This window comes from Ammospiza nelsoni, chromosome 11 (genome assembly GCF_027579445.1).
Source record: "Ammospiza nelsoni isolate bAmmNel1 chromosome 11, bAmmNel1.pri, whole genome shotgun sequence".
Lineage (NCBI taxonomy): Eukaryota > Metazoa > Chordata > Aves > Passeriformes > Passerellidae > Ammospiza > Ammospiza nelsoni.
In genome coordinates this window covers 7,403,028-7,427,319 of record NC_080643.1, presented here as the reverse complement: position 1 = coordinate 7,427,319, position 24,292 = coordinate 7,403,028, and the positions used below count along the sequence as shown (strand labels likewise).

The window sequence follows — 24,292 nt, the reverse complement described above, 5'->3', positions numbered from 1 at the left end:
TTTTAATGCAGAGTTCAGTGATGTTTTCAGTTTTCTATTACTTTTCTCCTTCCTAACATAGTATTTGGTTTTTAACAACTACTGAGCACTCAGCTGACACCTCCAGAAAACCATTGAGTGTGACCCCAAGGCCTCATCACTGCATGGCAATAGCAAATTGGGAACCTGTCAGCATGTATGTATAGTTAGGGTTGTTTTTCTCCAAGTACATCACTTTGCATTTATCAACATTGAATTTCATTTGCCATTTTGTCACTCGGCCACTCAGTGCTGCGAGATTGTTCAGCTTCCCTTCACAAATAGCTTTCATTCTAATTATCCAGAATAACTTGGTATTGTAAACACACTTTGTCTCCTCTGAAGTCCACCTATGAATTGGTGAGGTTCCTGTAAGTCCCACCAGTGTAAATTGAACACTGGAAAATCCTGGGCAGGTGAGTCCCACCTCCACCCTGGTAGTGCACAAAGGAGAGTTTTCTTTTTGCTCCAAAACCAAAACAGGTTTTTAAGTAATATTTTCTGAGAGGCCTTTTCACACATTTTGGAAATTGATATGCTGCTCTCTTTTTGGCAGCCTGTAGACTTCTTCAGGGACCTCTCCCCAAGGTGTTGAAGGCATTCACCAGCTCTGCTCCTCAACTGTGGAGTCTTGCAGTTTGCCCCACAGAGAAGTCAGATATGGTGGGCTGCCAAAAACCCCTTCTGGATCTCAATTTAAAAACTGATGTCACATTTGTCATTCTCTATTCCCCTGATAGCCTGACGATATAGGACATGTGCCCTTCCAATTCCTGTATCAAAAAGAGTGTGAAGTGCCACCTCCCACAGTAGAGCTTTTCACTCCCTCCCCCTGGCCGGTTACTGGAATAACACAGTAAGTTTTTTTGAGTAATCATGTCCTTTTGCTCTAAGAAAGGAACACTAAGCCAAGAAATCACCTTCCATCCCCAAAGCTAACTGTGAATTTTTACAGTTTAATGCAGCATTTGGATTTCTGAGATCAGGGAGTTTTACATCCCTCCTCTGTAATTCTGGAGTGGGCTGGTCAGTGCTGCTGCAGGAGCAGTTGGAGAGGGGAATGCAATCTCTGCAGACCTCTCCTGCCTGTGGCCGTGTGAGCACAATGATTCATTGCCAATTTGGAGTCTGAACAGGCTCGCTGAACTCAGAGGCAGGCTGTCTAGCTCCCTCATCACATAAATTGAAAATATCTTTATACTCCAGTGGCACCTTCTTCTAAATGGCCTGAAATGTAAGAAAATAGCATAAATCTATATTTCCAGCCATGTGGCAGGGATTTGCTAATGTTATTCTCATGGTTGCTGCTGCTCAGGGCAGGGGTCACTGGCTCTTTTTAACTGGGGACCTCAGAACGTTAGCAGTGGGCTGCATTGAAAACAGATAATGCTGCACTTTGCACACTTCTTGAGATACTAAAAACCCAGTGCAGTTATCCAGGCATCCCTTACAGATTAAACACAGTTCACACCAGGCTCATGCTTATAGCTGCATTTATACCAAGGAATTTGGCAGCAGAAAGATGCCATTTCAAAAGCATGCTACTAGCAGGTAATACTGCATTGGGAATGCTTTATGACCTAGCCCAAATTTGCCTTAATTAGAGGTATTCTCATCCTTTGTATTGCTGTACTGAAGCCAGAGGGAAGCAGCACTGTGAAGCTGGAGGAGGAAGGATTGCTGCAGAACAGGGCCTTCCTGGAGTTCTCAATTCTTATCTCAGTGCTTCACCTACCCTGAGAAACTGGTGTTGTGAATTAAGAGATTAAGAGAAGCAGTAAAAGCAGTTCAGATATCTGGGGTTTCACTGACCACAGCACCACAGCCATTCCCAAGGGTTGTGCCTGGAAGCCCCCCTTGGATGAGCCATTGGCTGGGCAATGCAAGGTTTTGGTCAGACTCTGACACCTCTGCCCCATCATCCTTTCCTCTCTCATGCATTTTGCAGGAGTTTTTAGCTCCTTATTGATGTTTTTCCTGTGTTGAGTCCTTTTGGTTTGTTTATTTTCACCTCTTTCTAGGCTGTCCCCAAGTCACTTCTCTCTCGAGTGCTGTAGGAGAGTTTATACCAGTGCTAAATTATTGCAGAAATCTACACTGTTCCTGGGGGATATCTTCAAATACTACCTGCAGTCTCTGTTGGTATGCTGTCTTCAGGTTTGCTGTGATAAAACAAACAGAAAGAGCACTACCACAGAATTCCTGTAATTTGGGATTAAAATAATAGATCAAAACTGATATTGGGGGTGGATGCTTCCATGCTGAAAAAAATACCAACGTTAATATCAAAACACAGCGATGGATCTTCTCAGGTTTAGTTGCTCAGATTAGGATCCTTTTTTGTTGTGACTCCTCATTGCTATTCATAGGCTTTCACAGTTCAGCCCCTGCCAGGACATCAGCCTCAAGTAATGGGAAACAGCAGCAGCAGTGCTTTGTAAGGCCAAATCAAGAGACCGAGTTCCTGCTCAGCCACTGTAGCAAAAAATCCTGCTCAGAACCTTATACTGCCAGCAAGACACTGGAGCAGTTTGATTTTACACTTAAATGGAAATTCTTTGAAGTTTAGAAGAAACTAATCTGTAACTTGTTTCAGAAAGGCAATTAAAATGGGTCGTTAAACCTGGGTGTATCAAATTCCAATTAGCATTAGCATGGACAATATAATTAAAAGGTAAATTAGCCATAATAGCATAGACTAGAACACTTCTTACAGTAACTAACAGTCAATTGAAACCATGTACTTTGGTTTCTAGGGTTGTCAATGATTAAGTTGAAAGGACAGAATAAAGCCTGTATCCATTCATCCTGGGACAGTAATGTGTTCTGGGAGGTTAAACATGAGGAGCAGCAGTGTGCAAGCCAGCCATCATTAAAATCAGTGCAGGAGACTAAGCAGGATTAAGGAAAGCCAAAGGAAATATTCTAGAGATGAGATGAAAAGTTAATGGATGAATTATGAACATGGTGATACAAACACTATGGGTCCTACTCCAAAGTGTCAGTAAGAGTTTTGTGCCTGCTGGGAGAGGACTTTGTTTAGGCTGAGCTGCAGTGAGCAGCCCTGACCTGGTGACCTGCCTGCAAACATGGGTTTTAGTAGTAATGCAATCATGGTGATGTTTTTAGTGCCACTGAAGGACTTGGTAGCCAGTAAGGTTTAGAAATCTCAGGGTGTTCATTGCAAAAGCAACAGAAAATGCTGGGAAAGTAAATATGTGATATACATAAATGTGGTAAAATGGCATCATTAAGATGGGGACTTTTGGAGACTTTCTCCAGGGTGTTATTTATTAACACCAGGGTGTCCTCTTCTGCCAAGGGGTAAATAATACTCTGGACAGAGGCACAGATAACAGACTGCAGCTAGTCTTGTCTCCTTGCAGCTTTTGTGCATTGATGAAAGGCAAGCACCTCAGCTTCAATAACAGAGGAATGTGAAGTTATGCCTTACTGGCTGCTGGGGAGAGCCTGTGTTTTAGTAATTTGCTGTTAGGATTGGGAGAGATGAGCCTCAGAGGGTAAGAGAGTGTGGATACCCACCCTCTGCTCTCAACCCCATCTGGGGTCTGGCACAGCCAAACCCAGGCCAGGCTGGGGCTGGAGGATGTGCTCAGTCCCCTTCTCATTGGCAGCTGCAGTGTCCCAAAGCCTTGGCTGTGTCCTGGGCTGCAGGGGAGGGCTGAAGACTTTAAAAAGACAAAAATAGCTGAGGTATATTGGCAAGGGGGAAGCTTTTCTGTAACAGTCTCCTTTTGCTGTGCTTCTGCATTGTGTAGATATAGGAATCCACCATTCCAACAGCTTTCCAGGGTATTAAAAACCATTTAGAATGCTGTGTGTTAAGAAAAGCCATTTTCAGATCATCAGCTCTCACAGCATCAGACCTCCTTTTCCACTGCTGTGTTTTTCACCATCTTAGCTTAATCTTCCTCTTCTATTAACGTTATATTGGCCAGCTGGGAACATGTACAGCTGAGGAAACAGTCACCATCAACATAAAAAGGTTAATTAAAATGATTAACCTCCCCAACAATTCCCTTATGGAAAAATCCTATAGAATTTAATAGAAAATGATACATTTACTATGTAGTATTTAAACTGTCAGAGAAAATTCCTTAGCAGGGAGGTAATTCCCTATTAAATTCTATAACTTCTCAGAGTATTCTCCACAGAATCTTATTGGATTAATCTGTATTAAATTCTACAGCATTTGGCATAAATTTTTCAACACAAATAACTTCTAAAAAGAATTTTATAGTGATGCAGGGATGTAGGGTTTGATGTGAGGCTTTTCAGAAGCGGGCAGGGTATTTTTTAGGAGTGACCAGTAACAGTACAGCAGTGATGTTGTATGATTTCTAAATAAAAATATAGATAAAACAAAATTACATTAAATCAACCTAACATGTAAATATTGCTGCTCTTCTAGCCATGACTTAGGCTGAACTGATCCTGCCTATTGTGTTATCTGAAATCCCTTGCTTACTGGAGCTGACAGGCAGAATTAGGGGAAGAGAACACTTTAATATGGGTTTTTTTATTTGATAGAAGTGGAACTATGAAAATTCCATTAGGGCCAGCTGAGAGTTTTGCTTGATTCGTCTTTGTCTTTGCTCAGCTCATCTCCTTGAGCACAGTATGTTTCTCCCTGTGGAGGGTTGGGAAGAGAGAGAGAAGCAATTGTTATTTGAGAGTGTCACATGGATATAAAAGCTATAAAACGTACAAGGTTTTAGTATACTTTGCACTTTTAAAATGTAAATGTTGGGGAAGATATCAAAATTGCTATGCAAGTCCTTGGTGAAATGTCTGCATAATGCTGAACTCCTACATCTGCTGTTTGTATAGCATTTCTTGTGATAATTTTTCTCTGTCACTTAGCTCGTGATCTTTGTAGCAGCTGTGAGCTCCTAATGACTTTGCCTCTTAGGTTCTATACTGTTATTTTTAAAGTCTGAAGTACAAAGTAATTTGGCACTTCCTCACATATCCTGGGGGGAAATCGGTTCTGTTTGGTGCAATTTCTGAGAGTCACAAAAGATTTGAATAAATATAATTTCTTCCACAACTTCGTAAACTTCAAATTTTAATATTTTTTTAAATATGTCTTTAAATGAAGAATATTTATGGTAGTGATAATATTTATGCCAGTGACAATATTTATGCTAGTGATAAATCCTTTTCAGGAGGATTATGGTTAAACAGATACTACAAAGGTGTATCTTGGAACTGAAAAGGCTCCTGAGTGATTCAGTTTGTAGGGCAGTCTCTGAAGGGTGTAGCTCTCTAGGGGAGTGGCTGCTTCACTTTGGAGTAAAAGAAAAGACCTTCCATTGCCCCATTTCAACAGCTCTGTATTCTGTTGTTGAACAGAGCAAGGGGTAGGTTAAGAACTTAAAAATTCCAAGGGAATTGGGTATTTAACCTACAGCCCCAGCTAGACAGACATCTGCATTTCTGGCTTCATGAGCACCCTGGTCTCTCTCTGCTTTGTAAATGTACATGGGAGCAACCTTCTCTTCACTGGATCAGGGCTGTTAATCAGCATCCAGGCAGTGGTATTTAAAGCCCTCATTGTTATCTTCTGAGATCTCTTTTATTTATGCTTTACAAAAGGCATCTCTCTGCAGAGAACTACCAAAAGGTCAGTGCCAAACTTAAATGTCAGAAACCCCATTTTGAGAGGTTATAAGCAGATAAGTTGTCCAGCCATCAAAAGTCTTCTGTTGAAATGGTTTTTGTTCTTAGCTTGTTACACTGCTCTGCATCTGAGGGACCTTATCTCAGCTCCCCAAGGAGGGACAGAGTGGGGCATGGCAGGAGATGCAGAAGGTGATGGACTGGTGGTCAGAGGGGACAGCTGGGTGCTCAGGTGCTCTCAGGGTCCTCATTTGTCCCCAGGCCTGTGAGTGTGACCAGGGACAGCTGACATGGCTCAGTGTGAGACCACAACATACAGGACAATACTGAAAGACTGTGTTTAACCCAGCAATTAAAATTCTGATACTTTTGACATGGTTTCCATGAGCTGTTGCAAAAGGATACAAAACTCAAGGTTTTTTGGACTGACAAATTTCCTATGTGAATAATCTTTGTGCCTAGGAAGTGCAGCGCTGTACGGCTGACATGAACATCACTGCAGAGCATTCCAACCACCCCGACAACAAGCACAAGAACAGATACATCAACATCCTGGCCTGTAAGTAAGCACTGGCCTAAGCACAATGAATAACCCAAAAGGGCACTCTCCTCCTGCAGTGTGTGTGTGACTGGGACAGGCAGGTGGCCCAGGGTACATCATTACACAGGGTGTAATAAATATGTGAAAGTGTGGCTGGGAGATCCTTTCCCTGTTAAAGGCAGTGAATGTTTTGACTTCTCTGGGGCCAGGATTTCAGTCCAGCTTTTGTTTTGAAATGTTTCACAGCTTGAATGTCCAAGCATAGTTGTAGAAGTTTGGTGTAAAATTTTGCAGAGGAATAACTGGGATAAATGGATGATCAGAGCTCTCCTGCCTGCTAATGCCTGAAAACTGGCCTAGGGGAAGTACATGGAGGAGCAAAGAGTTTTACTGATGATTCCTGGGATTACTCTACAGTCCCAAAGGTGCTAAATCTTACAGAGTGTATCTGCTGTATTTCAAACTGCTTTAGCTCTGTGTAGGATTTGGACAAATAGTGATCTTTGTAGCACAGAACAGGCTTTGCCTGTATCCCTCTGAGAACTGCAAATCTGGACTCTGCTCTGGAATGCAAATTCTGGGATAGAAGTGCAGTAACTTTTTCCCTGTTGTTCTCTTATGTGGAATGGATGGCAGATGCAACTGTCACTGTGGTTTAGGGACAGACATGGAGAGCCCACTGGTAAAAAGTTCACAATGTTCATAAACATTGCAGTAAGTCTTGAATGCTTTTGATGGCATAGGAAGGAAATACACATCCCTAACAGATTTTCAGTAGTAATCAAGGTACTGGCTGAGGACCAATTCCCAGACCTGTGAAAGACTTGCTGTGTGGCCTTGGGCAAAGGCATTCTTTGAGCTTGTCCCAGCTCTGATTTTAGACATAGAAGTCTCATCTCTCTAGGTACAGAGATATGACATTGAAAGAGGATTGAAGCAGGCATTTCAGTCCTCCAGATTATCACTGGAAGATCCTCTCTCTCCCTTGGTCCTCAAGGAAGGCAAATGAAACCAGTCTTTATGCTTAAAGCTGGCTCACATGTCTCATCTCTGCATGAGCTGGAAGCACCACACAGCCCAGTGCTTCTGCCTAGAAGCAGGACTATGATTTTTTCCTGCTTTAAGGTGGAGTCAAGCATTTGAGTGAAACAAAAAGAGGAGCTAAAGATCACAGCCTCAAGTCTGTCCTCATGGTGTGCTGATGGTGGTGAAGGAGTGAGGACATTGACTGAGCTCCCAGAGCCAGCAGAGCTGTCTGAGCCCAGCACCGAGGGGAGGATAATGAGCTGAGCCAGGCAGAGGCAGCGTTTCACAGCCCCATGGGGTGCCCTGGCTCTTTGAATCTCACTACCCTGAGCGATGTAGATGATTCTAGAAATTGTGCTCCTGAGGCTCCAGTGCCCTTAAAAGAGAAGCTGTCCCAGCATGAACTACATACTTTAAGGGATGTGAAGGATGAAAACCTGCACATGAGCAGATGACCAAGAACAGATACTCCCATCTCCCTCTTGACTCCAGTCCAAGGCCAATCTCTTCTGTGTATTAGTAAGGGCAGCCCTGATTCCCAGGAAATGCAGTTCTGTAGCATGTTTCCCTAATGTTTCTCTGCTTTGTTTTTTGTCCTGCAGATGATCACAGCAGGGTGAAGCTAAGGCCTTTACCAGGGAAAGATTCTAAGCACAGTGACTACATTAATGCTAATTATGTCGATGTAAGTTGTTTTAATGGTTTTTTTCTGCTCCACCTTTGAATCCTTCCACAGGAAGGAAGTATTGTCACTTGTGATGTGATTATATTTTCCAACTTCACCTGATAATTTTGCTATAAATTCCTCACTATTCTGAATTAGAAAGGCACCTTTCTTGTTACCTCTAAAATATTAATTTTTCTGCCATGATACTGCTTTCATCTCACTTGGCATTATGGTTTTCTTTGAAGGGTTACAACAAAGCAAAAGCCTACATTGCTACCCAGGGACCTTTAAAGTCTACCTTCGAAGATTTCTGGAGGATGATTTGGGAACAAAATACAGGAATCATTGTCATGATCACGAACCTTGTTGAAAAAGGAAGAGTAAGAGATTTTCTCATTTGTTAGCAGTTGCTCCTTAACACTTCCCCAAATCACCTGGGCAGAATTTGTTTTCAATGGCCTGGGGTGATATGTACTGATGCATAACACATAAGTAACACAACACAGGGACACATCCTGTTGTATTTGCAGGATGCCCAATGAAGGAAGGAATGATGAATCTGAATCCATGTTCTCAGAAGGCTAATTTATTATTTGATGATACTATAATATATTAAAGAATGCTATACTAAACTATACTAAAAAATACAGAAATGATACTTACAAAATGCTAAAAAGATAATAATGAAAACTCATGAGTCTTTCCAGAGTCCGGACACAGCTTGGCAGTGATTGGCCAATGAGTGAAAACAATTCACACCAGAATCCAATGAAACAATCACCTGTGGTAAACAATCTCCAAACATATTCCACATGTGAGCAAAACAGAGGAGAAGCAAATAAGATAAAATTGTTTTCCTTTTTCTCTGAGCCTTCTCAGCTTCCCAGGAGAAAAATCCTGGGCGAAGGGGGATTTTTCAGAAAATGTGAATGCCACAACATCCTAAGCCATGATTTTTTTCAAAAAGCTCTAGTCACAAATACAAAGCAGCAGCTCAGGCCCTTGCCCAACTCACCCACCTGTGTCTGTGTTCAGAGGAAGTGTGATCAGTACTGGCCCACGGAGAACAGCGAGGAGTACGGCAACATCATCGTCACGCTCAAGAGCACAAACGTCCACGCCTGCTACACCGTGCGCCGCTTCACCGTCAGGAACACCAAGATGAAAAAGGTGAGCCAAGCCCTCACTGCCCCCATCCAGGCCTCTTCTGGCTTGGGTAGGATGCAAGGCACACCAGAGCAAAACTCAGCGTTGCCGTAGGCAGCCTGGAGAGGCAGGTGGGTGGGAAATAAGTAAGTAAAGACAGGATTACAAGGAACCTGTTGCTAAGGTTTAGCCTGTATTTCTTTTCTTCAAGTGCACTGCAGCTTTGGTGTCCTTGTAATTGCTGTTATTACCTCTTCCCACATGTATTTTTCCTCAAACTCTGTCTCCACCCATCAGCAGGCAGAGCTGCAGGTTTCTTCTGTCAGAGTCCAGCACTTTTGCAGCTGAGCAAGTCAGAAGGGACTGATGATATTTTTATGCTTCTTTTCCCTCCTCTCTCTCTTTTCTCTGCCCCCCCTTGGTACCCAGGGTCAGAAGGGGAACCCCAAAGGGCGGCAGAACGAGAGGACTGTCATTCAGTACCACTACACCCAGTGGCCTGACATGGGCGTGCCCGAGTACGCGCTGCCCGTGCTCACCTTCGTCAGGAGATCCTCGGCAGCCAGAGCCCCGGACATGGGACCAGTGGTGGTGCACTGCAGGTATGGAGGCTGTGACAAACCACCCGAGGCAAGCACAGCCAGAGCACAGAGCACAGGGTGTGCCCTTCTGTGCCACCTAACACAAACACTGCAGGTTACTAACACAGCAGCAGTGTGTCAGCCCTGGGGTGCATGTAGACATGAGCTCTACTTTGCCTGCCTCTTAAAACAGCTCCAAAGCAAAAGTTTCCCAGCTGATAGAGGGTTTTGCTATAGCCATGAACTGCTGAACTAGATTGCACTGGAATTAGAAAGCTCCTTGGTCAAAGCTTGTTTGTAGCCTGCCAGTTCAGTGCCTGGACAGGGCAGGATCACCTCTGCTGGGAACCAACATGGACACCTGGGAATGCAATTGCCAATGAACCACACTCACCCTCACCAGCACTTGCAGTCACAGCAATAGATCAGTCAATATACTGGTTCAGGCATGTGGTCTTCATCACTTTGTGAGGGGGCTGCACAGCACTGTATCAAAGAGGAGAGGATGATGAGGGTTACAGATCTTTCCTCAGCAGAAACAGAAAATCTCTGAAGAGCTCCCATCTTTGGGAGCCCATCATGGGCCCAAGACTGCCATCATTCACTATAAGGAGTTCTGGCTCCACAGGATTAGCCAGTCCCCTTTATACCTTCCCAAAGTGCTGGTATCACTTTCATTTCCAGCTCCACTGTGCAGCTTAAGTTTACCTCCAGGCTGAAGGCAGCCAGAGCCATGTCACAGCCTGGAGTGACCCTGGCACTCCAATATAGCAGCAGCTTGGCAAAGGGTGGGCCTCTGTATGGCTTCATCCAGCTAACACCTGTAACTGCAGCAGTGGAAACAGGAGCCAAGTGTGAACAGCCAGAGTCCAGGACCAGAGCAGCCTTATCCTCGTGCTGCTGGCACAGGTGTGATGGCTTGTATTGTGTTCAGCCTCCTCTTGGAGCACAAAAATCCCCACAGAAGGGAGGAATTATATACCTGGTAGTATTTCCAGAAATCCAAAATATTTTGCTGGGAAACTTTAATGTTTGAAGCTAGGAGGAAAATGGAAGCCCATGAACAGGAATATGTGAATATTTGTTTAGTTCTGTTGTAGCTACTTCTGCATTTGCTTTCATCTGTCTGTGTTTCATGGGTTTCTCTTATGTTCTCTGTAGTGCTGGTGTTGGCAGGACTGGTACCTACATTGTGATAGACAGTATGCTGCAGCAGATAAAAGACAAAAGCACAGTTAATGTCCTGGGTTTCCTGAAACATATCAGGACGCAGCGCAACTACCTCGTCCAGACAGAGGTAAAAAATGCACTGGGGTTGAATTTAAAGCCTTGTTCATTTTTATATTGTAATCAAAAAGATGATAGATTTTTCCAATTACTTCCCTGTAAAAATTGATTATATTACTGATATTTTTCTGCACTGGAATATCTCTCTCTTTTTAGACCAGTAACTTCAGATTTTGGTTTTGGCTTATTCAGAGTTGTATTTGCTACATTTATAAATATTTATTCTGAATTTGGCAGTATTTGCATGAGTGGCTTGTTTTGCACACCCTTTCCTTTAGTGTGCACTGCTTCTCAGACAAAGACATTCCTTTAGGTTATTCCAAATGTCCACCTGACGTTCTGATGTTTTTCTAGGAGCAGTACATTTTTATTCATGATGCCTTGTTGGAAGCCATCCTTGGGAAGGAGACTGAAGTGTCTGCAAACCAGCTGCACAGTTATGTCAACACCATCCTCATTCCTGGCATAGGGGGGAAGACACGGCTAGAAAAGCAGTTCAAGGTAAGGCTAAATCACTGCCATCCAGAGGCACCTAATGCTCCTATTCCTTTTATATGGCCTGTCTTCACTGTCCATTGTCATGCCTAAGGAACAAACCAGAAAACTTGATCAGCACAGCACAACACCTTGAGAGGTTCAGTCCTATACAGTCCTAGCTGCACTGCTGGAAATCAGTGCTCATGCTGTTTAGTCAGAGGTGAGAAGAGGGACAGGGACACTGGTTGGGACTGTGCTGCTGGTCTCCCTGTCCCCAAGGGAGCCTGGATGTGCCCAAGTCTGTGGTTAGCTTGGCTGGAAGTCTTTCCCCAAACTGTGGCTCTCAAGCATACAAATATGGGGAGAGACAAGAGATGAGGTTCTTTGCACCATCTACTATTTCATCAGTGTAGATAAGGAATTACAAATGTTTTAAGACCAGGAAACACAATATGCCTTTCTCATTGCTAATCATAATGCTTGCTGTGTTTCCTGCTATGTGATAACTGCTTCCTTCCTAGCCAAAGTCATTTTTTTTCCCAGATCTCTTATTTGAAACCTGAGATTTTCTGACTGCACTTTATTTGAATAAATTGTAAAATATTTTGTGAGAGTTTGTATCATAAGGAGACACATGACATCTGTTTTCACAGCTAAACTCACTCAGTTAATAACTACCCAATAACTACCCAAGGAACTGAAGCTGTTAAATTACACCAGGTGCGAAGCTATTCAAAAAATGAATCTGAATTCACTTGTAGGAATCTCAGTATTTCTCCATCACTCAAGACATTCCAGATGCTTAATTACTAAATTAAAGGAACAAGTACAAGAGCACACACAGAAAATGCAGGAGGAGGCAAAGATTTGTTATTTTAAAAAGTGTTGCACTTTTACAAACAATTCTAAATTATATGTATAAATTATATGTTTTCTGATGACTCGTGCCAAAGTTTAAAAACCCTAAGTGCCATTTTCAGAAATTACTTTCTCTGACAACATTGCACAGTTATTTAGAATCCCCATAACTTCTAATGGGGCTTATGCCAGTGCACAGATGAGTTGAGTGCTATCTTGTTTAGAGTGCATTTCAAACTGGGATGTGACCAGCAACAATTATGAGATCTTAGAGATCTCTCTCTTGTTTCTGTTGCTGCTACAGAGCTGGCAGAAAATAACTTGTGCTCATGGCCCAGTAGAGCAATTTACATTCAACCATCTTAGAGTGAAATGCCACTGAGCAACAAGGTGTGAATGCAGGAGATGTGAAAGCCACCTTTGCTCTCTTTGCTCTGGCAGAGTTTCCTCATGTACTGGGGGAGTATTCAAATACAAATCTGCCTTTCTTTGTGCCTCTAGGCAGCCCAGAATGAACATGGCAGACCAGAGAATGTAGCCCATGGCCTCAGATCTCAGATGTCAGTGTGGTGGGTTCTCCAAAGGCCTGGCAAAAAAAAGACATTCTGCAGGAATGATCTGGCTATTATTTTGGAAAAAAAAAATAAAATACAATATTAAAGTTTTGTTGCTCTATTTTGGTAGCTTTTATTCCTCAAGACCTGCTTCTGACTAAACATATCTGAAATTCTGTGAAATATATTCTCAAAGATAATGAAATGTAGTGTTCTGTAAAAATACATGTTGATGTATTTCATATGCAGGATATTGCAAAGCTGAGAGCTGCAGAGATCTTTTTATCTATTAAACATGTTGTATGAAAAGGATGATTTCCATTGGAAACTTGAGTACTTTAAACAAGTTTTAACAATGCAGTTTATTCTTCTACTAATGCATCTTTGCAGGAGTTGGCAAAGAAACCTCCTCTCTTCATTTAGAGCACTCTGAGGGCTGACTTACTACTTTATTCTCTTTCAGCTGGTTACACAGTGTAATTCAAAATACGTGGAATGCTTCAGTGCTCAGAAAGACTGCAACAAAGAGAAGAACAGGAACTCATCAGTTGTGCCATGTAAGATCACATCTTTGGTTTGATTACTCCCTAGCATAACTTTTTGTACCGAATTCTCCCGGTGCTATGCATGAAAAGACATAGCCACTAGGAAGGGGAAATGTAATCTTTTGTTCAGCCCAAGCTGTCTTGTCTTTCAGTATTACCCTGATGAAACTGAACAAAAGGTAATAGTTGCAGTGTCAGCCAGATATACTGTCCAAGGGAAATGTTAATTTGAAGTGCTTAAGAATTTGAATAATTAGGTAGGGGATAAATCTATGGAATACTGAGAGATTACTTTGATACCAGCTCTCAGCTCTGGTGAGATCTCCCAGAGTGATTGGCACCAGTTGTTTGTAATTCAGCTACTGCACTCGGTTTCTCTGTGTGAGCCACCCCAGATTTAAGGGTATTTAGTGCCTGAGGACACAGTTTCACAGTCATTAAAATGGAATCTGAGTGTGGCTGTCAAACAATATGAACTTGCACCAGACCAAGCATGGGCACAATGTCATCCCCATCACATAACCCAGAGTACAGGGCACAGAGGACAGATGATAGCCAAGCTAGCACAGAGTAATAGTGGCACAGATACAGTCCATCATGAAGTTTGTTAATAAAAAGTCATCAGAATGCATCTTAAAAACAGATGGGAACACACTGCATGCCCTTTGTGTCATGCAGCTGCACTGATTTCAGTCTGGCTTTTGGGGGCTGTCAGAGGAGGGTGGTGTTGAACCCAGCCCTCAAACACAGGGAAGCGTGGATCTGCAGAAGAGCACCCACTTCTGGGAGGTTCCCCGTTAGGGAAGATGTTTGTCTCTGGAGGTTCTCTCACCCTGTGAAAGATGGCAGTGCAGCAGAGTGGTAGGGAAAACAAATCAGCTGGGTTTGTGTGCTGCTGGAGACAAATGGAACACTACACACAAGAATTACCCGAAATCCCCTGTTATCACTGCATATACTGTTATTTGGTAATTCAGCCTGCTGTGAAAATCTTTGCTATAGTAAAATTTGATTCCTGAAATTACTTTGTCCTTGTGGGAATATTGTGCAACATTCTCTTTTATATCCTGTGTTAGCAGGCAGTGCTTTAATGCAGTTAAAGTGCTGGCCTGCTCCTGTGGGAGATGGGAGCTGCACACTGTTTGCTTTGTTAACGGCTGAGAAATTCTTACTTTCTGCATTGTGCCATGATCAGACTTTGATCTTTTTTTTTCTCTGTGTTTGTTGTTTGTTTGTTTTTTCTTAATGTTATAGCTGAGCGTGCTAGAGTGGGCTTGGCACCACTGCCTGGAATGAAGGGAACAGATTACATTAATGCCTCTTATATCATGGTGAGGAAGCCAACACCTAATTACAAAGTAAAATCAATTCTAAGGTGCTAAATACTAGATGCCTATAATTGTCTTAATTCTGTATGTAATGGCTGTGTATTAACAGATGAGATTTTAACACCTTCCCCATAATGTAAAGCTATTAACCATGTTTTATTAAAGATTCTTGCCTAAAAAAATTAATTACAAGATGCATTTAGATGGAATCTGTATTTCTGTGAGATACAGTCAAATAGATACTGAGATTTAATGTAAATTAAAGCAGTAGGGACTCTGTAGGATTGAAATAGAGTTAAGAAAATATAGTCTGTGAAAATATTGTGGTGTGAAATGAAATAGGGTCATTACATGTCCCCAGAAATTAAATCAATGCTTTAAAAGTATGGGAGGCAGTAAGTAACTGTGTGTTTGTTTTGCTGCCAAAGGGCTACTACAGGAGTAACGAGTTCATCATAACCCAACATCCACTGCCACATACAACTAAAGATTTCTGGCGAATGATCTGGGACCACAATGCACAGATCATTGTCATGCTGCCAGACAACCAGAGCCTGGTGAGTTGCTGTGTCTCTCCTTGCATGGTGCCGCTGTCACAGCCCAGCTGGGCACTGCACAGAGTCACTCATTTGCCTGCTGGGGCTCTTTTGTGGCTGAAAGCAAAGCCAATTTTTGAGCCACCTACTCAAACTTTGCCATAAGCTGGTTAAAAAAATCAGATAAGTTCAATGATGTGGGGGCTGTTCTTTTGCTGTTGCCTTTGCACTCACCCGTGGACATCCAGGGCTGCAGGGACCACAGTGCTCACAGATGCTGTCAGCATCTGCAAGGCTCCTGAGGGCTGCCTGGCAGGATGCAAGCACTGTGAGGGTTTGGAGAGGCTGGGGTTATGGTAAGGACTTTGAGAGGAGCAGAAATGCAAGGTAGGGACAGGAGGATAATTGCTGTGAGCTTAAGGCTCAGGCCGTGCAAGACAAGGAGTGCAAGGCTCCACGTGCCATTTTTAATGAAAGTAAAAAGCAAACAAGTATGTTAATTTAAGTGGAAATAATGAGTCAGACAGAGAGATAGAATAAGGAGACACAGGTGAAGTGCTAATCACTACTTCCAGATTTACTAGCACGTCTCAAGAGGGTGTGTTGAAAAGGATTAGGAACTAATCGGTTCGTTTCTTCATGCACGCATCACTGAGGTGAACAGACAATTGTAGCTGAGAGTGGAAGAGAAACCACCTTCATTACAGCAGGAAAATAGCAGTCATGAGGGGCTACTAAAGAGGCAGCAGTCAATATGCTGCTTGTGTGTGGGGATGAAAGGGAGTGCAGCACTGCAAAGAGCACTCAGAGACATTCTATCAGATCAGAAAGTGCTTATGAAATGAAAGTATGTCAGGTGGAAATGAAGGCTGAGCTTGTCTTCACATGTACATGAAATAGCTCTGCAGAACCACAGTGATCAAAGGGTAAAGGTGGAATGCTGGGCTCAGGCACAATGCTTTCACCCTCACCATTCCCAGGTGGAGGTGGCCAGGAAGGCAGTGGCACCTGGCCTTGGCTCAGTGGTCAGTGGGGGATGTGTGGCTGGCAAGAAGGGGTGGCACAGGATTCAGACAGCACCAAGGTGCTGCATATGCAGTGCCAAAGGACAAGACAATAATGGAAGGTACCTGTATGAGGACCTGTCAGTGGCAGGACAGGTCCCTTGCCTGGCACTCAGCCATATTACTCTGCTTCCCAGTACTTCTGCTTATTTAGGGCAGAACAGTAAGGATGTAAAACCTTAAATCACATGTTCAGAATGAACACTGACAGCACAAATCTCAACAGTATCTTGTGTATCAGAGCTGCAGACCCACAGAAATACATTTGGTTTGAGAGATGTACAAGGTCATGGCAGGATGACATCAGTTCATAGTTCATGTTTGCTCATGAGTGAGAGATGGGATGTCCAGAACATGGGTTGGCTCTGTGCATGTGGCCAGGACAATTCTGTGCTCATGCTGCAAGGACATAGACCTTTGAAGCCAGGAGAAGAAACAGACTTTGCATGTAGGTGGTGACAGACCATAATTTCCCTTCTCTGCAGCACATTAGGAATTCAAAGAAGGGCTTTGACAGCTGTTTTAAGGAACAGCTTTGACTTACATCCTCCCAGTCAGACTACTTCAGCATGAACTTCTTCCATCCTTCCAGTCCCACTGAGGTTTTAGTGTCCCTTCAGTCGAGGTGTTTTGCTGGAGAACTTGCATTAAGTTTAGCCAGTGTGTTTTTCAAGGCTAAGAATATTTGGGTTTTTCTCTTCCACTTCACTCCTCTGCTCACTCCTAAAAAGTCAAGTCCTACATAAGTATCCATCAATCTCCTACCTAGGCCTGGTCCACAAACCTAGAGTTTTGGATTAGACCACAACAAACACAAATTAAAAATACAAGTCATTAATTTTTAAAGGTCAATGAGTTTTTTCTAAACAAATATCTGACTTTCAAGCAAAACTGTGTAGGCAGGAGGTCATAAAGCCAGGGATACAATACAAAGGTTAAGTATGAGTGAGCTAAGATAACAATTTCCCTGTGAAACCAATTAAAAAGCAGATGTTACCTGTTTCAACACACAAAGGGAGGTTCTGGCAGGTTTGCTGCCTACCCTAATAGTAAACTTGTTTTAGACAGAAGTGTTTTTTAAAGGTCAGTTCCTGATCATCTATTTATCAAAGCAATTTTTTAATCCACTGGATTTATCAGTTACACCAAGGTATCTGAAAAGCTGCAGTAGTGTGTTCTTTCATTTCTCCAGGCAGAAGATGAGTTTGTGTACTGGCCAAGTCGTGAGGAATCCATGAACTGTGAGGCCTTTACTGTGACCCTTATCAGCAAAGACAGACTGTGCCTCTCTAATGAAGAGCAAATTATCATCCATGACTTTATCCTTGAAGCTACCCAGGTAAAGTAAATCTTCAAATGCGGGTCTTAGCTTTTCACCAAAATTATATTGATGCCATTTAAATACAGAAGAAGAAGATTCAGAAAATTTTTGAAAAGGATTTACTGTGGATGCATGTTGCTCTCAGGGGAAAGGTATTTTCATTGACTCCTTCTCCCTCTCACATCTTCTACTGCCAGGTAGATTCCTGTAGCTAGTAAGGCTAGTATTAGTAGTATTAACTGTGTGTCTTGCTTGAAAGTGAAGACATGTGATTTTACCAAAGTGTATTGTCTTATTTCTGCTTACAAAATTCAGCATTTATAGTTTAATTGTTTAGGCATCTTAACTAATCATAAAAATGTAAGCTTGATTCTTTTAAACTATAAACCTGCTTCTAGTTTGTTACCTGGATTGCAGCTGGACTTTGCTGCAAGACATTTGTTTGCAAGCCCATTTAAATTTGACTTGCTTGCTCTTGCTTGACTTTTGAGCCATAAGGACTCTGAGAGATGTTTGATATGAGCCCTGAATTCAAATACAAAATCTTTTATTGATTAAGCATTTTGTCAAACTTGCATTATTTTAGGGTGCTCACTGTTACAGAGATGCTGGAGCTGTGTGTCCTCTGTCTAAGTAAACTGTTTGGAGGAAGAAGTTTCCCTCCAGTTTGCAGTGAGGCTCTTTGCTCTGTCCCTGTGGTGGATGGCTGAAGGGGAGCTAATGCCAGGCTGGTTTGTCGTTGCAGGATGACTACGTGCTGGAAGTTCGCCACTTTCAGTGTCCCAAATGGCCAAACCCCGACGCTCCCATAAGCAGTACCTTTGAACTTATCAATGTAATCAAGGAAGAGGCCTTAACAAGGGATGGCCCCACCATAGTTCATGATGAGTAAGTCATCACTTTTCTCCCATTTATGTGCAGATTTTCACTCAGCTGAAAGACACTTGTTAGGACTGATGTCTATTTCTGCATGGAGTACGTGGGGTATAGTAGTCCAGGGAACAGATTAAGAATATATCAACTTCCAAGGATGAGTTTTCAGTGGGCATCTGGGGCCAAATACATTTTGCTTAGTGTGTTTTTTGTGTTGGTTATAATCTTAGCTTCTTCTGCTCCTGGAAATATCCCAAGCAAATCCAACAACCTGTTTCAGAACACAGCAGAGCTTTGATTTAGATAAGGCTCTAAGCAGCCTAATGTGGGCTGATGGAAACAAGTTTCAAAACAGCTCAGGCTCCTGTCTACCAGCTCAGGTTTTATGTGCCATGTAAGACAGAACAAGCTTGGCTCAGCTGTGTCTCATGATGAGCAGCAGAAATATCCTGTGACAAAGGGCCCAGGTCTTCTAAAGCAGATTTATTCTTCCTCCTTTTGCTTCCCAAAAATATTCCAAGGGGCCCATAGAGTGCCAAGTGGGAGGGAGAGGGCCCACTGACTCCAGGCCAGCATGCCCCAACACTTGTCTCTTTTGTAGCACATGGTGAGCATTGTCTCACCAGCTGTGCTTGAACACCCAGTTATGAAGAGTGCTAAATACTGCATTGCATATTAATACTTACACACATTATGGAGCTGCAGAATACCATTGCAGTGAGGCTGGAGCCTGGCTCTTACCTGATTTCCTTGGAGGGAAAGAGCACTTCCTGGAGTCATTCTGTGCTGAAAATCCCAAGGAAGCCCAACTTCTGACAGTGCTTATGCTGTCCTAAGAGCGAGCCCCAAGCCAGCACAAACTCCTGCTCCACCTGCAGCCCCCTGCACTGCAGCCTTTGCCACAGAACAGAATCAGTGAGAATGCCTTGGGAACCTTTGCAGCAGCCTCACTGCCACGTTCTGGTGTGTCAGTGGTCAGAGCAGGCACTGTGCTGTGCCCCAGGAGGACACTGATACCCACTGGTGCTGCCAGAGCTTTCCCTGCACATCCAGGTGTTGTTGCTGCTGCCGCAGGTTTTTCCCAACTGACTCCTGCAAATGGTGCCCCGGGCTGCAGCAAGTAGTTTTTCTCCACCACCTCTTCCTGCCTTGCTTATGCAGACTTTAAGCTCTGCTGCCTTTCACCAGCACTGATTAATTCCAGGCTGGTTTTAATATTCATGCTTTGGGTAGTCTGAAGTGAAGTTTTGCTGCTCTTGCAGTATTTAAGATTATGTTTTACAAAATTAGAAACATTATTGATTTGGGCATTTCATTGCTAGATGAAAAAAGAAAATCAAAATTGCATTCCAAGCAATGCTGAGTCATTCTTTCTGTACATTGCTTTTTTGGTTTATTTGTCATATTCAATGATTTTATCTGTACGCCTAATACATAATGTGGATTCTGCTTTTAATTGGAATCTAAGGAAATGTAGCTGAAAATGAAAATTTCCCTTTGCTACATGCAACAGCTATATCACATAATCTACTAATAATTACAACTGCAGATTAATTCCAAATATATGAATTTGCAGATAACTAAATTTATGTGGTATTTAGGAAGTATATGGTGGGATGAACTTGCTAACATTTTTAAAAGTTCAGAAATTCCATCTTGAGACAGTTGTCAAGATTTTTAAATGTAACTGCCCAAGTGTAGGCAACTATGTAAAGATCTGCTGCATAATTTTCTGCAAGAAAAGTCTTCAAATTGTTGGGATCTGGAAATTACCAGCCCAAGTGAAAATTATGCTATTACACCTTCAGAAGGATTTAGTTGTGTCCTGTCAAGTCCATGCATTGGGCACTTTGTCCACTGTCCCTGTGGATGAGTCACAGCCATCAGCAGGTGCTGCTGCTTCTCCTCTAGACCTTACATCCAATAGTGCACATCCACTGTGGTTTGAGTAGTTTCCCATTACTAGATGCCTTGATTTCCATGGGAATGCTGTACAAATCCTAGTGGTAATTTTGCAGTACAAGATGGTATTGCAGCATTTGCTGATTATTTCAGTTTCCATATAAAGTGGCTTAGAGAGCAGGTCAGCACTGGTGACCCCATTTACCAATGGGAACATTTAAACACAGACTTTCTCCAAGTCACAGAGCAGACCCATAGCACAGCCAGGACAGAATTTCAGTCTCCTGAGTACCAGGAGAGCAGAGGAGAGTGGAGGCTCCTCTATTGTGTAGGGTCCTTCATGCTGTGCCTACACCTGCACCTGCAGCCTGAGCACTCCCCAGGCTTGCAGCAGTGAGATTTCCACCTGACCAGTATCTCAAGGGTATCTCAAGGACTGATGTGGGCTCCTGATGAATAACTGCTGCTTGGGGTTTTATTACATGACAACACAGCTCAACTCTTCAAAATCTGCAATGTCTCCTGGGTGCCTGGCTCAGGGATGTTGCCTTTGCTGATGAATCAGACCTAGGCAGGGCTTTGAGATGTGCCCCAGTTACTTGTGAGCACCACAGAGCTGTGTTAGTTTTCTGCAATTGTCAGATGTGGAGAAAGAGGCAAAGTCTCATTTCTTTCTAATCACTCATGTTTTGCTTGAGCTCCCACTAATGAATTTAAAATGCACTCCACTGTAATGCAGATGCTCTCAGCCCATGTGGTGTGGGAGAACTGATTTCAGTGTTACCATCTCCAGGCTGGGTATTTTGGAATGGCTCATGTTCTGCTGCTGATACAGTTCTGTGTTTAATAGAGCAGATACCTGAGATTACTGGTGTGCCATCAAATTTCTTCTATGAATTAAAATGACAAAAATTAGCCACTATAAAAAAAGCATTTAGTAAATACAAGAGGAACTGAAGTAATGAAATAAGTCTATAACAACACTTTCATGGCTCTGTGTCAGTGCCCTGGTGTGTTTCTGAGTAACCCTTCTTTTGGTGTGGTTTTCCAGGTATGGAGCTGTGTCAGCAGGAACTCTCTGTGCCCTTACCACTCTGTCTCAGCAGCTGGAGAATGAAAATGCTGTCGATGTGTTCCAGGTGGCAAAGATGATAAATCTTATGCGGCCTGGAGTATTTACAGACATTGTAAGTCTTTTTGAATGGACTATAAATAGATGGTTTACAAGGTTTTCATCTGAGACCAAAAGCATGAACTAAAACATGCATTGTGTATGTTATCAAGCCCCACAGCATCTGCTACCAGGCAGAATTTGCATTTGAACTTTTTTTTGTAGTTGTCTTTTTTTGTAACCTCAAAGCCACACTGTAAGTCTCTGATTTGCACTTAAACTTATTTCTCATACTTTGGAGAGGAGCAGCATACAGGCAAGTCCTAGCAGAGAAGGACCTTTCAGTTGTCACCATCTGCCTGCCAGCCTCTTTAGAGCTGGCACATTGTGGTCTGAAGGGATGCTCAGGGCAGGTGAAGCTGCAGGGACGTGAGGCTCCTCCCTGAGTGTCCAGCAAGAGCAGCCCCTTCCCTCAGTGTGTGGTACAAGGTTCTGCCACACAGGGAGTGGCCTGGGGCTGAGCTGTGGCCTCAGGTTTTGTTCCACCCTCCTGAAGTGTTTAACAGTATATCAGAAATTATATAATCCACTCAAAACTGGAGTTTGGGTTGACAAAGTTAAACTGGATGAACAGAGGTAATTGCTCTAAGTCTATTTCTTTGCTATATGTTTGCTTGTGGTAATGAATGCCCATGACCTTCCCTAGAAATGGCAAATTAAAGTGCCACTCATTTATGTACACTCAAAGGATTGAAATAAGTTGTTCTTTCTTTTCCAGGAACAGTACCAGTTTCTTTATAAGGCAATGCTAAGCTTGGTCAGCACTAAGGAGAATGGAAATGGTCCCATGACACTGGACAAAAATGGTGCTGTGATGGCCAGTGACGAATCTGATCCTGCAGAAAGCATGGAGTCTCTTGTCTAATTGGAAACCTGAAAAGGCACTTAATTTGTAGAACTTCTGAAGACTGAGTGAACTTTTTTGAGGCCTTTTTTGCCAGACTCTAGGTTATACAATAACCCAATTACTTTTTTACACTGATAAAAGTTTTGATATTTATTTTTTGCCATTTTATGTCTTAATGGTATCCTACTGAGCATTTGCACCTCTGTTTATTTCACACAGTGAAACGCAATTTTATCTAGTTTGCACTATATGATCAGTGTTACTGCCTATAATATCCTAATACAAGACAAGCCCTGATGTGACATTCCATGACAACAAACATATGCTTTTTCTGTTTTGTTTAAATGCAGTGAAGTTTTGCTAACTACAGTGACCCTGGAATCTTAAATCTTGAATGCTAGGCCAGATGGATTCTTTCTACAACAGATACTGTACCCCTTCATGCCATATTTATTCTTTAGTGATCATGTCAAAGTTTTGGTAACGGTGTTCTGCATTCCAGTGGAGTGGATGAGCAGTGTTCATCCTTTCTTGACAAATTGTGGCAGGTGATTATTAGCTACAGTGAAGGTCCAAGAGCCTTGTGGAGCTGAAACAATTATTTCTGTATTGTTTCAAATTGCTGTGTTGTACACTTACAGGCCTGAGACTTGCTTCACGTGGAATATATGAATTACATACAAGATAATTATAAATTAGATGCAATTCTTATGTGGGATGCAGTGATAAGTTTTGAATTTACAGTTTCAAAGTTTCCCCATGTAATCAGGAAGATGTTGATTTTGGTTTTTAAGCAGCCCTGTGATGGGAAAGTATTTTGGTTTTATTTTCATCGGAGCCAATACAGTGAGAAATCTACGACAACCCAAAATCAGACCAGTTTTCAGATATATTAAAGGTAGCAATATTTTACATTACTAAGCTATTCAATATTTTAAACACATCTAATTTCCTTACTATTTCTTGAATATGACCTCACACCTAATGGTATGTTACATGATGACAGGCGTTTCTTAATTTCATAACTGTTAGATGCCATTTTTACAGGTGTGTAATTTTCATACTTTAGTGCTAAAACATAAAGTACTGATCCATATTTACTGGTGAAGCAAACTAATAAAAAAACTACCTATAAAGTTACATTCTCCCTCTTTTTTTTTTGCCAGACTAATTCTTTAGCAAAACCTTAGTTTATTGTGTTTTCCCTCCCATGTCAATAGAATGGTTTTCCCCAGATTATGTCAGTAATTACTGTTTTGAGCATTTAAGTTTACATCCTCACTGGCTCCCTCTTCCTTTGTATTTGGTTGCAGTTCAACAAGGTCAGTCCCTGTTTAAGAAAAGAAGTAAGAACATGCTTAACTCTCCAGAAAAGTAAAATTAGTTGTGCCCTTCGTGGCTTGGCTGAGTAGGGAGGGGTTATTGAATCTGCCTGGAAAAGGAAATATGTGATTTCAGCCATGCTGACCCTTGGTGTATAGTTAAAGGCACTATCCCTTATACATGGCATTAATTTCTTCTAAACTACAGAAAACATACATTGTAATTTTTCAGGACTTGTCAAAATATTACAACTTTTTTTTTTTATTATTATTTAAATGTAAACCTATTAATTTCTGCCAGTCCAGTCTTGATGAAATCCGGACATTTGGCAAGGTTCTGTTTATTTCACTCACAAGGAAGCTGAAAGCAAACTGCTTAAAAGGATATTGAGAGTAGATATGTTGGTTCAGAACCTCTTAAAATGCAAACTGATACAGCCTCACTGAGAGCACAGGAGCTGTGCAAACTGGTATGTGATAACATTTGGCTTTTTATCTTAATAAGAGAAAGATTCAAAGTATTCAAGGACTCATCAGCAGCCTTTTACACAGTCACCTTTTACTTCTCAATTTGTTGAATCCCTC

The 24,292-nt window shown here is 42.3% G+C and overlaps 1 protein-coding gene across 1 annotated transcript in view; it reads left to right on the top strand.

Annotated features, from left to right (window-relative positions):
- The window catches only part of PTPRG (protein tyrosine phosphatase receptor type G), a 388,816-nt gene extending 365,291 nt beyond the window's left edge, over positions 1-23,525 (top strand). Inside the window, exons 16-29 of the mRNA XM_059479803.1 lie at positions 6,124-6,220; positions 7,831-7,913; positions 8,141-8,275; positions 8,931-9,065; positions 9,471-9,643; positions 10,784-10,919; positions 11,264-11,410; positions 13,262-13,355; positions 14,598-14,674; positions 15,100-15,228; positions 17,464-17,610; positions 18,338-18,480; positions 21,419-21,554; positions 22,257-23,525. Coding sequence (XP_059335786.1) covers positions 6,124-6,220; positions 7,831-7,913; positions 8,141-8,275; positions 8,931-9,065; positions 9,471-9,643; positions 10,784-10,919; positions 11,264-11,410; positions 13,262-13,355; positions 14,598-14,674; positions 15,100-15,228; positions 17,464-17,610; positions 18,338-18,480; positions 21,419-21,554; positions 22,257-22,403 — 1,779 coding nt within the window. The 3' untranslated portion in view covers positions 22,404-23,525. The remainder of the gene's footprint in view (positions 1-6,123; positions 6,221-7,830; positions 7,914-8,140; positions 8,276-8,930; positions 9,066-9,470; positions 9,644-10,783; positions 10,920-11,263; positions 11,411-13,261; positions 13,356-14,597; positions 14,675-15,099; positions 15,229-17,463; positions 17,611-18,337; positions 18,481-21,418; positions 21,555-22,256) is intronic.
- Positions 23,526-24,292: the final 767 nt, after the last annotated feature.